The sequence below is a fragment of the Lissotriton vulgaris genome, chromosome 7 (genome assembly GCF_964263255.1).
Source record: "Lissotriton vulgaris chromosome 7, aLisVul1.2, whole genome shotgun sequence".
Lineage (NCBI taxonomy): Eukaryota > Metazoa > Chordata > Amphibia > Caudata > Salamandridae > Lissotriton > Lissotriton vulgaris.
The window spans coordinates 389,551,066-389,567,248 of NC_141695.1; the positions used below are offsets into that span (position 1 = coordinate 389,551,066).

Here is a 16,183-nt window from a genome sequence, read left to right on the forward strand (position 1 = left end):
GCAGGAGGAAAATGCTGACTGGAGGTGGCATCTTTTGGATCAGCTGATAGCAAAGGCAAACTGAAGGCGGATCTGCTGATGTGAAAGGTGGGATGAGAGTGGCATTTGTCAGCTGGAGAAGAAGGGTGAGAGTGGGAACTAAGGAGAGAAAAGGGGCCATTTGCTCAAGGAAGGAAAGGAGATACAAAGCTGCTTTTAGGAGGGTTTCAAGTGAGGAAAGATTATGCGATACATGCAGTATGCAGAGTGCAGTGTATTTAAATGGTTTGGCATATAATTTTAAGTTGTATATGTCCCGGAATAGGCAAGGCTGAATTTTTATCATTGTTCTTTTTGTGATTCTTGAATTTTTCACAATCCCATGACTTCAGTGATGTAACATTGATGGCAGCACCCACACTCTGAAAAGTGTTCATGTGCCACTGGCCTGGGTGCCTTTGTGTGAATTTTTCATGCTTAATGTCTAGGGTGCCATGTGAGACATTTCCAAGCCTTCTGGCAGCCTGGGTGCTTATGTGGGACGTTTCCATGCTTACTGACCTGGGTGCTTATGTGTGCTATTTCCATCGTTTCTGGCCTCAGTGACCTGGAGGCTCTGTAGGAATGTCTGTGATTTATGACCGGGTATCCTGGTGATCCATAAGGTAACCATTTACTATGCTTTAAAAGTTAATACAATCTAATATGTAATGAAAAATGTGTTGAAAAATGCTTTGTTTTGCCTTTCTGTCTCCAATATTTTCTTGGATGGACAACTCCCCAAACTCCCCCTAGTAGTGGTTGCTCACTGCGCTTGCTTGCTACACACCATGTGGGGGCTGGTCTCACTTTTACTTTGTTCTCTCTGATTCACTACTTGTGTCTATGTTTGGTGCTCTCTGAAAGAATGTCAATGGGTACATATAACTGGGTGGGTAACCTGGTGCTCTTTAAGGTCATCATCTATTATTTACTGTGCTTTGAAGTTTGATACAATTGAATATGTAATGAAAAATGTGCTGTAAAATTCACCATTTTGGTCTGTCTTTTTCCAAAATTATCTTGGGCGGAGAACCCCCCCCCCCCCAACCCCATTAGTAGTGTTCGGGCTTGCTCGCTGAGCGGCAGACGGGGGCTCGTCTGGCAAAATTTGCCAGGGCTGCTTTCAGTTCCCAGTCAGGCCCTGCACATATCCCTCAAGTGCGTACATCCTAAGTGTTTATTCTAGTCTAGCTCCGTTTTCCCATATTAAGCACTGGGATCTCCAAGTGCTCAAGACTATAACTAACAGCTTCAGAAGGAGAGGGAAAATGTATCAGCAACTGAGATATACTACTTGATGGGATGCTTTGAGGAGATGACGAAGGATATTGAACTTGGACATGAGAAGTTTGTGATGGGAGGATGGGAGAGGAATCACGTTGTTGAGAGAACAGGCTTCGCTTTCGCATCTGATGTGTAACAAACCCAGAACCCTAAACCTAGAAAGTAAAGCCACCGTCCCCACAATATTCATTTCTACTTCTTGATGCTCCAGTACCCCCTTTACCGTATAAATGCCATACTACAACAGAAACAGTTTCTTCAGTACATCAAGAATATAGTCCCACTTTTAAGTTGAAATTTTGAGCTGTCCAAACAGATACGACTTGCAGAAGAGTCCACACCAACTAGCATGCACCAAAAGATTGTGGGATGGAAGCAATGAAAGAAATGTTCTTCTACTCTGGCTACTGAGCAGACACAGGCCTCTGGTGGTGTTGGCTTTGAGTGTTTACTCCAGTTTACAACGGGTGATCTTTTATCTCACCTTTAGCCATGGACTGTTCTTTTGGGGGAAACATCATTTACCCCGCATCCGAAACAATGCATGCCATTACAACGCGGTAATTACAACGACCGCATTGTTACATTGCATGCCATTACAACGCAAACCGTTACAATGACTTGCTCTAGGGGGCAGGTGTTGGATTTTAAATCCAATACCTTCCCTACTGTTGTACAGACTGGAGTTGCAATAATAAAAATTATACGATTCCAACATCCAGCGCCCCCTACAGCAAGTCATTGTAATGACTTGCACTGTAATGCTATGCGATGTGACAACGCGGTCGTTGTAATGACTGTGTTTTAACGGCATGCGTTCTAAACGCATGCATAATAACGTGGCATATTCTTCTTGTGGGAGCCATTAGGTTTCTGGTGATGGAGGAGATTGCCAGGCAATTGTTGGGGTTATCAATTGAGCGTTTAATGAAGAGTGTCCACACAATCCCCTCAAGACTCCGGGGTTCCCGGAATGCACACTTCTTCAAAGGAATGCTGTAAAGACTTCTGTCCATTGGCTGCTTTAGTTGAGGTTTGGTTTTCTGGAGCATACACTTGTCCTGCAAATCTGCTGATGTCCTTGACCCTGACGATTTGACAACATTAGTAAGTGTGGTGTAACAAGACACAATCCTTCTGGGTTTGTCTGTGTGGGCTTTAAAGAAAACTTGCAGTACCTTCCTGTGAGAAACTGTACTGACATGAAGCAAAAGTCAAAGCTTTTAGGTGCAGGGTTGTGTTGATTTCAATGATGGCGAAGTGTTTGAATTGGTCTCAAATATAAATATTTATATGAGCTTTAGAAAAATACATCCACCAGGTAAGTACGTTTTATTATGGTTCAATAAGGTATCTCATGATCCTGCTTTCGGCCTCGTGGTTTATTATCACGTCCCTAAAACTCCAAGATGACTTTGTTGGACTATTATATACGTTACTCTTTGTGTATGGTTTATATGACACATTGATATTTAAGCTGGTGTGTATGAAAAATATTTTTGTAACTGATAAATGTTTATTGAAAAGAAACATTTAAACACTTACCGCAGATGATTGTCCTTACTGTTTACATTTCATGAGATAAATATGATAAAATAAAGAGTAATATTTAAGCTGAGTTAAAGTGTTAAAGTATTACCATTATTTAAAAGAATTATGTAACTCCAATATATTATGAGTTTGAGATCACTACTCTTTGCGCAATACCCATACCAAAAGGTATATATAATTATGTATAATATTTAATATTATGTAATATTTTGGATATATATATTTGTAGATATCACTTATTTGGATGATGTTTGTGCACAATATGCAGTGATATAAACCCATATTTAAAAAATATGATAGCGTGCTCTGTTACTGCATTTTAGTTTGCGACAGTCCTGAATCATTCTGTAGAGCTTTACCATTGCCCGTTGTTCAATGCACAGTACCCCCAGGTCCCTCCTGTCCTCGTCTCATTCCCAAACATATCACTATCTCCGCGACAGAAAAAAAGAACAGGAGCATGCTGGGATACCTGACCCACTCTCTTCCGCTGAGAGTACATAAGCGGTACCAACCCAGCATGTAGCCTGTTCTTTTTTTCTGTCTTCTGACAGAATGGGACGTGTTTGCTGCTTACCTGTTTCTTCTGTGGATGTCTCGTCGGGGTCTGTCCTCGTCATCCTGTTCCGCTTCTCCTGGCCTGCCGGGCTTGCTGGGAGTCGCGTTGATGGGCGCCCGGCACTTTGAGGATGGGGCGCTGCTCCTCCGGATTCCTTCCGGGTTTCAGCACGCTATTTCCTACGGGTTGGCCAGTATAGAAGATGCGCAGAAGAAGCTGTTTTGGGGGCCCAGGGGCTAAGTTGGGTGGTGCTCCTGGTCCCCCTACCTGGCTTGATGGGTGCTGCTGGCCTTATTTCCTCTCTGTCGCCCCTGCTGTTCGTGGTGTCAATGCAGGGGCGGGCCTTGTAGATGGTCGGTCTTGGAACGGTGGCTACAGTCCTCTTCCCCGCCCGGCGCTGGTGTCCTGGAAGGTGCCTGGGCTGGCTCTTGGGGACATGACGCTTGGAGTCCTTCTTGCACCTGTGGTGAGTCCTGCATAGCGGTTCCTCTTTTCTTCCCAGTTGCCTCGCACTTACATGTTCCTCTGGCCTTATGTTTTGTGCTTTGCCTGGATGGGTCTGGCTGTGCGCAGTGGGGCTTCCTCTGTGGTCTTGACTGGGAGTCCTGCTCTGCAGCTTCGGGGGCTTTTCTCTGGCTTATGGCGCTCCCTGTCCCTGCGCTGGGTTGGGGCTTTGGGTGGCTTTTTGCGCTATGTCTCTTCCTATCTTCCCAGTGCTGCGCTAATCTTCCTCCACAGGTTTTGGGTTATCAGGCCTCCTGGCTTTCTGCTTGATTGGCGCTTGTTGCTGGATGGCGTCTGGGCGAGGGGGTTGGGGGACGGTCTATATTTGGTGGTGTTGGCCTGTCGCCCTGGTGAGTTGCGCTTTGCGGGTTTCTTCTTCCCTGTACTGTGCTCTTCGCCTGCGGCCTTGTCTCCCTGCTTTCCACTGCTTGGTATGTGCTGGGGCTGGCGGGTGCTGTGGGCTTCCGCCCGTTCCCCTGTGCCGGCGTCTGCTCTCGTGGGCTTTTCATTTTGTGGCGGTGTTTCGGCCTGGTTCGGTCCTCTGGCCTCGGGGCTTCCTGCCTTCCTAATCCGCATGCTTCTATTCCCCCTGGCTGACATTGGTGCCTGGTGGGGTGTCCACCTTGGTTGCCTGTTTCCCGGCTACTTCCACCTCCTTTCTGTCTGCCCTGTTGGTTCCTGCCTGTGCTTGTGGGTTCAGGCCGGGTGCGTTCCTGTCTGGGTGCCTGCCTGTGGCTCCTAGTGCTGGGCGCTCCTTGCGTCCTTCCGGGGGTGTTAGCTTGGCCCGTGCTCGGGGTGCCTTGTTTCTTCTTGCCTCCCGGTGCATGGCCGGTGCTCTGGTTTTCGCTGTGTGGGGTTTCCTGGCCTGTGGCCTTTTTCTTCCTGCTGGCACTTGGTAGTGCCTGGGTGTGACGGCTGGGCCCTCCGCTGCCCTTGCGTTCGCTTCTCTCCTCCTGCGTGCCCTCCTGCCCGGGCTGGTGTTTTTTCCCCCCTGTGGATTTCCTGTGTGTGGGGTTCTTGCTGGATGAGGGTCGTGGAGGTGGGCGTGCTGCCCCCGTTCCACCCTGTGTTCAGGTGTGGCACATCTGCTTTTGAGCTTGGCCCCTGCTTGGGTTTAGCTGGGTCACTTCGTGCATCCTGCTTCTGGGTCCTTGGTGCTTCCGGACTCCCTGTTTCTTGAGTTCCGTTATTTCTTTCCAGGGCAGGGGGGCTGTTCTGCCCCCCCCCTCGGTCCCAGTGGGCCTTGGTTGGCTGTTGCTCCAGGACTGTCCTGCTGGGGCCCCTGGTTGGCTTTCTGGCTATGGTTGCAGCTTGCCTCTTGCCTGGTGCTGTGTTGTGTTGCACTTGGTTGGCTGGTAGGGTTTGGTTTCCTGTTGTGGTTTCCTTTTTCCCCTCTTGTGGCTCTTTTTGTGGCTTGGTGCACTTTGGGGTCATTTTTTTTCGCTGCCGCTCCCTTTGCCGCCTGTGTTGGCTGGGTGTTGTGGGTCTTCCTTGGCTTCTGCCTGGGTGGCTCCTTGGTTTCTTGGGTGCACTGCTTCTGTGCCCCTCCGTGTTTCAGGGTTCGGGCTGCCCTGTTCCGGGTATCCTCCTCCCCATGCCTTCTCTTGGTCTTGGCAGGTGGGTTTGTTGGTGGGGTTGCCGGTTTTGGACTGGTGTCAGACTCCCCTGGTGTGTTGGTCGCATGGCTCCTTCCCCGCTCCCCCTTTTTTGGCCTTCCTGGGCCCTGGTGCTGTGACGTTCCCCCCCCTATGGGCCTGTGCATTTTTGCCTCCTGTGTGGCCTGCTTTCGGCCTGTGGTGTCTCTGGCCATTGCTTTTGCTGTTTCTGCGGGGTTTGTTCTTCCCCTTTTGGGTCTGTTCCCGCGCCCCTGGGGGGTGTGCGCTTTTTGGTCACTCATGGCTCCTCTCCTGTGGTTTGGGGTTGCCTAGGGTGTTCCTGGGTTCTGTAGGGATTCGGCTCTGCCTCTGTTGGGTTTGTTCACTTGCGGTCCCTGTTCTTGGCCTCCCTTTGTATGGTACCTGCCTGGGTCCTTCCCTGTCCGCTCGTTCTCTGGTGCTTTTGGGACTCTTTTTGCGGCCTCTTGGTGTCCAGTGGTTCTGTCCCTGTTGGTCTAGGTATTGGGTTGGGATTGTGTCCTTTCCTGTGCCGCTCCTTTGCGCCTGGCTGGTAAGCTGGGCCCTTTGTGTTGGTTGACGGTTGTGGCTTCCCGGCCTCCCTCTCTGTCTTTCTGCTGTTTCTCCTCTCTTGTTGGCGTGGCGGGCTTTGGTGCGATTCCCTGGCCCCTTCTTGATTGAAAGTTTTTGGAGTTGGGTCGCTTGGCCCTCTGACTCTCCGTTCGTGTTGAGGTCCTCCCGGCTGGCTGGCCTGTCGGTTGTCCGGTTGGCTTCTTGGGTCTTTCTGGGCCTCCTGCGTTGTTGGGCTCTTGGCCTTCTTGTTGGTCCTTCATGTTTTGCCCTTCTTGGAGTTTGCCTTGGGTGGTTCCTTGGGGACCTCCTGGCCTCTGGGTCGGCTCTTGGTTGTTGGCGGTTCCTCCTTCCAGTTTCTGGGGTTGGTTTCCCCGGTTCCGTGTTCGGCCTTGGTTTTTCTCTTTTGGCTGTGCCCTAGCCGTTTGTGGAGTCTGCTTTGGGTGACGTTTTTGCTCTCCCTGGCCTCGATTGGGTGGGTTCCTGGGTTCGTGTCCCTGTGTCTCCTGCTTTTGGTTGCCTCGGGCCTGGCCGCTGGCTGGTTCCTGTGCCCTAGGTTTTCTTCTCTCGGTGTGGCGACCTTGGCTGCGGCCGTCCGGTGTCTCTGCTGGGGTTGGCTGCTTGTCTTTCCTGCCTTTGGCCTGGGCCTTCTGTGGGTTTTCTGTGCCTCCAGTTCCCTTCTGCAGCGGTTGTCGGCTGTTGGTGGGGGCCTTGCCTGGGTTCCTTGGCCCTCTTCTTCCTGGTTGTTGCTCTGGGTCGGTACCAGTTTTCTTGTCTGGTTCCTCCCTCTTTGGTCTTGGTGGCTCTGCTGGTGGCTTCCCCTGGTGTGTTGGGGTTGGGCCCTGTGGTTGGTCAAGTTTGTTGTTCTCTTGTTTTGGCGGGTCTCTTCGGTCTCGTCTTCCTTCCGCTGGCCTTTTGGTGTGGTCGTTTGTGGGTTGCCCCGGCTGTGGGTCACTTTCTTCCCTGCTTTGGGGGGGGGGGCGTTTGCTCTCAGTCTTGCCCCTGCTGGTTCCTTTCTGGGCCTTGGCGGTGCCCTCCTGTGCAGTCTGCTCTTGTGCGCTCTCAGGCGTTCGCCCAGGTTGGCCTGTTTTGTCCCTGGTGTGGTGGCTGCTCGGCGGTGCCAGGGGCTGTGGGTTTCTCCCTTGGTAGTTTTTTCTCCCTGGTCTTTTGTACTTCCTGGCTGCGATGCTCCGTTGGGGTGCTTCCGCTTTTGAATTGAATTGAATTGAATTGAAAATTCCATTTATATAGCGCATAACCACCCGAAGGCCTCGCAGCGCTTTTCCGGGGCTTCCTTCCCCCTGTAGTTCGGGGGGGTGGGGGGGGTTCTTTCTGCACCGCTGGGTGCCCCCTTGGGGCTTGGCTCTGGGTGCATGGCCTTTTTCGGGCTTGTCTTGGGGGTCCTTGTGCTTGTTTGCGGTCCTTTCTGGGTCGTCCCGCACTTGTTTTGAGGTCTTGGCTCTGTGGCTTAGTTTGGGGCTAGGCTGGTTGTGCTCCTGCCTGAGTTTGTGGGCTCCCTTCTGCTTCGGTTGGGTGCCATTTTGTTTATCGGTCTGGTGCCCCCGGCTTTGGTGGGTGTCCAGAAGGCAGGGTTGTTTGCTTTGGTATTCTCTACTATGTTTAGGAATGGGACGAGGACAGGAGGGACCTGGGGGTAATGTTCTATTACTTACTGGTAATCTTCATTACTCCTGGTCCCGTTGTCCTCGTCCCATTCCTAACACCCCTCCCTCCCTCCCTGGCGGCCGGCCTTCCGGTTGTTGGCTTGGTATTTTCAGGCTGCATGCTGGGTTGGTACCGCTTATGTACTCCCAGCGGGAGGGAGTGGGTTAGGTATCCCAGAAAGCTCCTGTTCTTTTTTTCTGTCGCTGAGATAGTGATCTCCACTATGTTTAGGAATGGGATGAGGACAACGGGACCAGGAGTAATGAAGATTACCGATAAGTAAAAGGACATTTTGTTCACAAAGATAAACAAAACCTGACCTTTCTAATGCCAGTCACTGACCATTGTTAACTACATCTTGCAATACACAGGTAAGCACGGTAAACTGTGTTTTTTTCTAAAGTGCTACATTCTCAGCTACATAATTAAGTATGTAGACCAAGTATTTATGCCTTCTTTTTGCTGCAACCGATGAGGCAATAAACGCCAGTATTTCGCTTAGGGTTTTCAACAAACATTTGCAATAAAACAAACATATTTTTTCAATCTCACTGCCAAAAAACTAAACATATAAGAGTTACTTAACTGGTAACTTGTAATATTGTTCATTTTATTGTGTTACTATCTTGGGGTTCTGGGGACGTTTTCAAACGCCGTGTTGCTCGGTCTCTTGTTTATCTATGTCACCAACACGCCTTGATAGCTTTCTAGCTATATATATCACATATTTACTAGACCACCAAGATAGAAATAAACCATAGTCTCTACATTTTGCAAAAGCTGATATTTTTGAATTACACAACTGAGTTGACAAAGAAGCTTTAAAAGTGAGGCAAAAAACAGAACAATATTCTTCATGTTACCCATTTAGAAGGGGAATAGAACAGACAAAGCATAAGAAAGGAAAGAGAGAGAATTTCTGGTTCCATGGAGGCAGTTGAATAAGTCATGAGAAAAAAAATTCTGCCTCTGGATCCTGAGAGGTAGCCATCAACCATGGACGTGATCCTCATGTCAATGGCAAGAGTTGAAAGGAAGTTTTGTAGCTCCTCCATGAGGCTCCATGGAGGTCTCAGTCCATTCAATGATATCACCGGTGGCGTGGCTGGCACAGGTGGCCAATTCAAATATCTCGCTCGGCGTCAGGGCGTGACTCCACATGTTGAAGTCTGACATTTCGCCAACATAGGCTTGAGTGGCATCAAATCTTCCTCCAAGAGTATCCTGGTGAAAATCAGACAAAGTTAGAACTGGAAATATCAAGTGGCAAGAAACAGCCAAACACAACTGCCAGCCAGTTGCAAGACATGCCGTACAGTTTATTGTGCTGGAAATTTTATTTGCATTACCCTAATTGCAAAGGCTTTTTGGAAAGCAAGCATTGGTGCAATAATTCAATAATTCAACCTGACTAAGCAAAGTAAACTTTTCTATAAAAACGCTTTGGGCATCAGTTAGAATTTAGAAAAATTTAGAGACACCAGTTATTGTGGAGGGAGTCACTTTGGATTAAAAAAGATTTTTTGTGGCATAGGTCAGCCATGCTGTGGTAACACGTATCAACTGTTGTCATAAATATTGGCAATGAACCTCTTTGCAGGGATGCACTTACAGAATCAACATGAATATTACTCGAGTCCTTGGCATGCTGGGAATTTTCTCTATTTTAAACTATTTCTCAGTGGGAGCTCCGTAAGTTGAATTGGTTTTCAGCGCAAAAGTGACACCGCTCATCCTTAATTGGACATCATGACTGACGCCAATTTCAATGTCTTTAAGTTTACCAAATGTGTATTCCTGAAAGTGGAGCTGATGACTTCTGCCAATGCCAATACAATATTTTGCTGCCTTCCAAAGGAGGTGGGAATGATAAGGGGCAGACAGGCCATTTGTTTTATTTTGACATATGCCTTACTGTACCATCAGCTCTTTAGTTCCACACAAGCATAGTTCTTTTAAATTTTGGACTTTTCTTTCACCAATAGGTCTGTACACTTGCTATAAAGCCATTTATTTATGATCTAAACAATTGTAGCCTCTAACATCTTTGACAGTGAATTTTTAAAGAAACTTATTCCTGAAAAAAACTGAAAGCTTATCTCTAAGAAACCCTAATCTGGAGGTCGAGCCTTCTCATACACCGCTCTTAAAGCGTAGACAACCTCCCACTACACATAAGAGCCTCCTCTTCTGCCTGAATTCTACAGGAAGCTGAATACCTGGCTTTTCAAGTAGTCTTATAAGTCGCAAGGTTTGGTTAGGCTAACAGCAGCCCAGCACCAGGATACCCTCCGGGGAGATGGTGTGCTCTTCTACAAATCCGCATAACGTATCATTGTTCAAAGATGATTTGTAATTAGTCTCAAAGTCCTGTGTTTCACACTGTCTGCATGCATTAAGATGTCACAACTCAATGGTAATAACTTTTTACAACAGATTGGTGATGCAGTTTTTTACCCTGTAATAAGAAAATTAGAGACCTAATTTTATAAAGTTATTGCAGGGTGTAAACCAGATTTGCCCCCCACTGTGGCACACCCGCCACCCAACCGGCCTACAAATGGCCTAAGTATGGATGTAGGATCTTAGCAGTCTGTTGTAGTTTAAGCTAAGTTATAGTGTTCGAGGCTTGGAATATTTATGTATGTCTGCCTGTGGCATTCTACTGTATGCACTGGACTGGTTCTCCAGACCAGGCATGACACTGCGCAGAGAAATGTGCCGATTCTTGGAGGTGGAAGTTGGCGTACTTATAGTATTTCATCTCTTTTTCTGGAGTTAGACCAAAAGCTTATTTGAGTCTCATGCTGAGTAGGGTGTCAACTTTGCGTGGCATAAGGCTGAACAGAAGGCGCTTGAGTCAGTGAAGCAAGCGATAGCTCAAGCAGCTATCATGGCCCCTTTTGATGTTAATAAATAAACTGTGGTTACTGTGGATCCCAGTGCATTGGGAACTGGGGTTGTACTCTCTCAGCGGCATGGTGGCAAGGGGAAGAATGTTGACTCCGCCTTTCATCCTCTATCCGCCCATGATAGGAACTATTCTTTTAATGAGCTGGGGGCAAGTGTGTAGCATGTGGCACAGAATACTTCAGACCTTTTATTTGGGGGCCAAGAATGTTCTAGACACTCATCACAAAACACTTAGGTTTTTGAAGCCAGATGGCACATGCAAAGGTTCTTACAGGTTAGTGAGATTTGCAATAAGGCTTCATGAAATTGTATACATAGTTGGAATAATTGTTTGGTGGATTGCCTCTCTTGCTTATTGGATTCAAAGAAAGTGAGGAGGATTTTGAGACTGAGAAAGTAGTTGTCAGATTTTATAGGAGGATTGTAGGAAGCTTTGTTTAGAGATGAGTGGGTTGCTTGCATAAACAAAGATGATGTGTTGAAGGTCATTGTGGAGTTGCTTAAGAAAGGAGTTAGAAATAAGAGCTGCATACCATGGCATTCTAGGCCATATTTTAAAGTAATGGATGAACTTAAAATTTGTGACATCTAGGTGTCGATGCAAGCTGAGAGTGTTGTGTTACCCAAAGATATGAGCAAAAGGTTAAATAGTCTGGCCCATAAGTGCCATTTAGGCCAAAAAATGACAACATAAAATGTCTCAATGAAAGGTTTTGGTGGCTAAGCATAAAGACACAGGTAAGAAGAGGGCAGCAAATGAAAAAAGAGGGAGACGAGCCTGAAAGTTGTGGCATTGCCAGCATGTTATGACCCAGGTGCACCATGGGTCAAGGTTTGTTTAATAGTGCAGAAGAGGAGCAGATTGGGTAAAATACACAACACGCTCTAAAATTCTCTTAAATTCCACTCCAAATACACATTTTAGGCCAGGAACTAATAAGATGCCTTCATTCGTGGGCACGTGTGAATGGATTCTCAAACTTCGTAATGCTTATTTTAACACCAGAACTCCATGGACATTAGATGACCTGTGTCAAGTAAGCATTCAGTTTCGTTACCAAGGTCGCTTCTTGAATATACCATTCATGGATCCCTTGTAGATTCAGAAATGCTACACTCTCAGCTGATCATGTGATTCAGCTAGGCGACCTGATTTAAATTGTCATTATTATCACCCAAACCTGACTTTTTGCCACAAATAATGCTACCCTAGATTCTGTAGGTTCCACACATGATGCCATTGTGTGCCTTGTCGGCGATGGCTGGCTTGGGTCACTATTATCCATACGAAATGACCGTATTTTAGGGTAGCTAGTCTTTTCAACTTGGCATAGGTTCTAGAAGTGCCACTGCAAGGCAGCTCACTCCTAACCATTCACTTAAATACCTTCCTTTCAAACTCCTGAAAACAATAGTATATTTGTTGATAGCTTTTACAATAAAATCACGATAATGTGCTCTTTAGTCAAAACACAGCATAATATAATTTTCTGCACTTTCACCTTCCTGTAATTTGTTGAATCCTCAGACAGACACAACTAAAGATTTTTGGTTAATAAAAAAGCTTTTCTCACTAAAGTCCTCTAAAATCCCTAAGTCCCTTCACCTTCTCAGGTGCACTGTAACTGGGTGACTGCTTTTTAAGAGTATGGCCGGAATAATTGGCAGTATATAAGAGACAGATAAACCTGGCATGCGCTGCAATGCTTCTTCTTCTAGCCATAATGGTATAAATACACTGAGTACAGGATCCGACCATGAAATGACATCTGTTGATTTGCCGCCTACCTTCGCTTTCACCTTGACATTGAAGGATCATACTGCTTGTAAGTGAGTCAGGTGAAAAGAAGAGATCTAAGTTATGTCCACTCTTCTTTTGGGTGTTCCACTGAGTCCCTGGCCTCCTATGTCTACCATTATCAATCAGACTTTTCCAGAAGGAGCTGTTATTAGATCTTTGAACAGTTTATAGTGTCTCACCTTCTTAAAAACTCCCACTTGGACACAATAGTCCCTGGCAAATACAGAACTATTGTTTGGCGTCTTGCAATCAGTAAGTTCCTTGAAAAAGGGACTATGCTATAGCTTAAGGACGTTTTGGTATAATGTTAAGTTCCATGTTGGAACTATCGTTAATGTTATCTGTTAGAACGTTGGGTGGAATCCCAAGCAGTTAAGACATTTGTTGGCCAGGGAAAAAATGTCACTGTTAAATAAAGGAATTTCTACCTAACCCTGTTGTCTGGTGCGAACACTTTTTGGCGATGAGTTGGCCAGCCTTCAGGATGAACAACTACATAGTGATGGCTATGGTCCACAGCCTTTGAGCCTTTGCTTGATTGACACTTTTCAGAGCAACTTCACCAGACCCGTGACTGCAGCCTATATTTTTGGTGGAATAACCTGGGGATAATTAACTTTGATCTTGGGCTGCGGTGCGTTATCTACGGACTTGTGTTAGGCCCAAGCAACTGTCTCTTAAAGCTTGTGATGGAAAAAAGAGGCACAAAATCAGTAAATTTAGCGGGCTGTATGTACACAGTATCTCTATATCACGTACCTAGCCGAAAGGCACCAAAGTGGCTTTACATAGCCAGAGGCATACATAAGGTCAATGAGTAATATAAGAGTGTGCTAGATAGTGGATGGATGAGGCACTGTGTTCTAGTTCTTCAGAGGTGAATCCAACTCTTTCCTAAAATGAAGCAGCATGTGGGCCTTATTAATGGATCGAGATCTTGTCCAGATCCTGGGTGCGTAGATGGAAAGGGCCTGCTGTCTTGTTTTTTCTTTTTTACACTTCATAGCCTGAAGTCTGATGGCTGTGGGTGTACAGAGAACTGGCAGAGATTGTGAGCGTATTTGCAAGATAAGCAGGGATGCTCGTCATAATGACAATGTAAATCAAGAGGCTGGTTTTGGAGATGGAGATGGCTTGCTGGCAAGGAAAGCCAATGAAGTTCCATCAGGATGGGGGTGATGTGATCATGTTTCCTCAAGCTTTGGATGAGATGTGCTTCAGAGAGTAGGGTGCCCTTAAGGGTTACCAGTGTGGAGTCTGGGAAGTCATGGTGCATTACCAACACCAAGATGCAAGAGTATGAAGGTTTGAAGCTGCTTTCTGGTGACACTGTTTAACTTTCTTTAGAAGAGAGACCAGGCACCATTTGTTTTCCCTCCGCAGAAGTTTTGGAAGTGGGCCTACAAGGCTGCCTACTCCTAAACATTTTGGCAGAGTGTTCCTTGATGGTGAGGGTGGTGTCCAGGGTGAATCCAAATGACTTGGCATTTGGTGAAAGTTGGAGTTCAAAGCTGTCATGGGTGAGAGATTTTGTACTGTATCTTGTTTGTTGTTCTTAACAGGAGTTGTGTCTTGGTTGGGTTGAGCTTCAGATAGACACTGGACATCCAGATCAGAATTATATGCAAGCAGTGTTTGAGGTGTTGGATATCTGAAGCAGAGGAGATTTTCAAGTAGAGTTGTCTTTCATCTGCATGTTTGTGAACCGTGATGCTGTTATCTGTGAGTAGAGAAAGGGATCTTTTGTGACTTGAAGATGTCCATGTAAATACATTGGTGTCTGTTGGAAAGGTAGGAGGGAAACCAGTAAAGACATTGCCAGTAAATTCCATTCTAGACTCCAGGGTGCCTATGAGGGTGGAATGGTTGACTGGATCAAAGACAACTGTGTAGTCCAGCAATTTCAGGTGGTATGCAACATCTTCATCTGTGGTCCAAAGGACATCATCTACAATGTGTAAAGTAGTGATTTCAGTGCTTCAGCATGATCTGAAGCCATGTGAGAGATGTTTAGCATTGATGTGATTTTGGAGCTGAACATGGACTACTTGTTCAATGATCTTGCTGATGAAGGGTAGGAAAGTGATGGACTGCAGTTGTCAAGGTCATTGGAGTCTAGTGTGGGTTTCTTTAGAAGTGGGAGGATCTGGTGTATCTTTATTTATTCAGTTAACGTATAAAGCGCACTATCACCAAAAAGGCATCCTGATGCTGTTCTTGAGAGTTTGTGGGAAAATACCTTGAGTGAGGGATGTTGTTTTACATTGCCAAGATTTGCATAGTATGCACAGTAGTTGTGATCAATATATTTTTATGTTGCATTTCATGACCTGATATTGTATGTCAAGTTCGTGTCTTATCAGGATAATGCATACTGATTCGGGATTCGGATAGAGTGCACAGTGTTCATGAGTCATTACATTTTGGTCTATGTTTTACGCACATTATACTCTATATATATATTTCTATAAAACTTGTGTGGAATCTCTGTTGTGGTCTATTAATTGATTCACAGGTGTGAGTGTGTTGCACAAATGCTTTATACATTGCCTCAGGGTATAAGCCTTACTGCTCTGTGCCCATCTACCGGTGGTGAGTACAGGTTATCTTTGGTGTGTAACTTACTTACCCTGACTAGACCGGTGGGCTCTGTCTGGCTTAGGTGCAGACCCTAGCCAAACAGATACCCCATATATAACATTAGGGGTGAATTATTTAATATTTAAAAGAAGAGTTTTCTCCTGACAACGAATGCTATTTTGACTGGTTCACCTGCAGGTTTAAAAAGCTGCAGGAGCCAAGCTAAACAGGTAAGCCTAAAGCCATTTTTCCTTTGTCACTCTACAGAATGGCACAATTGGTGGACATTTAAGTTTCCATGCCACTGGTGTATTTTCCGGCACTATATACCATGACCTTACTTTAAATACATTGATTTAGTCAATTTTCCCATGTTTTATGGGACAGCAGTGCCTCAGTGTGCAGAGCTTAAAAAACAGTGATACTTTAAGCAAATGAAATGGGGGTGGCTACTCAAAAAGAGGAGTTTTCTCATGATTATTTTCCTGCTGCACTCTCCTTTAGGTTAACCTACAACTTTGGAAACTGCCTTATTAGGCCTTAAACTAAGACCTATGACTCTTCCGCCTTCACTATCTTCTGGGAGTAACACCAGCCAATCTGAGGATCTGGCTAATAGGCTTTCCCTGCACCACTGTACTGACTTCAGCAGAAAGAGCCTTTGTCGAATGCTGCAGTTCACCTAGGAGTTGTGCCTGAATGCATACACATTTCAAAGACCTCAGCCATGTGAGAAAATGGCTTAGGTAAGTGGAATATCAGGGAGACTTGAGTGTCAAGGTGTAACAGCAGGACAATATTCTGTCCAAATGGAGTCTGGAAGACAGATGTAGGAGCAAACCTAGGGTGAAGAAGGAATGGAGAGTAGTATACATGTATTGCTTCAGACATAGGTAGGCTAATAACATCCTGGTGGACTACACATACTCCAATGGATCACCATATTGCTATGATATTCTTTTTTTAATTATAAATAAGAAAATAATTCCCATCATTGATTGAAAGAGCTCAAATTCGTCTACAACAAGATTGCCACCTTGTATGGGAGCTGGTAACTATTTGTTCTCTCACACAAACTGTAGATGATTTTACGAGAACAGTTTACAATGACACTTTTGAAAT

At 45.9% G+C, this 16,183-nt stretch overlaps 1 protein-coding gene across 1 annotated transcript in view; it reads right to left on the minus strand.

Annotated features, from left to right (window-relative positions):
- Positions 1 to 8,054: 8,054 nt before the first annotated feature.
- The window catches only part of LOC147701718 (neuronal pentraxin-2-like), a 118,081-nt gene continuing 109,952 nt past the window's right edge, over positions 8,055 to 16,183 (minus strand). The window contains exon 5 of the mRNA XM_086930349.1: positions 8,055 to 8,991. Within this exon, the coding sequence (XP_086786475.1) occupies positions 8,782 to 8,991 (210 nt within the window). The 3' untranslated portion in view covers positions 8,055 to 8,781. The remainder of the gene's footprint in view (positions 8,992 to 16,183) is intronic.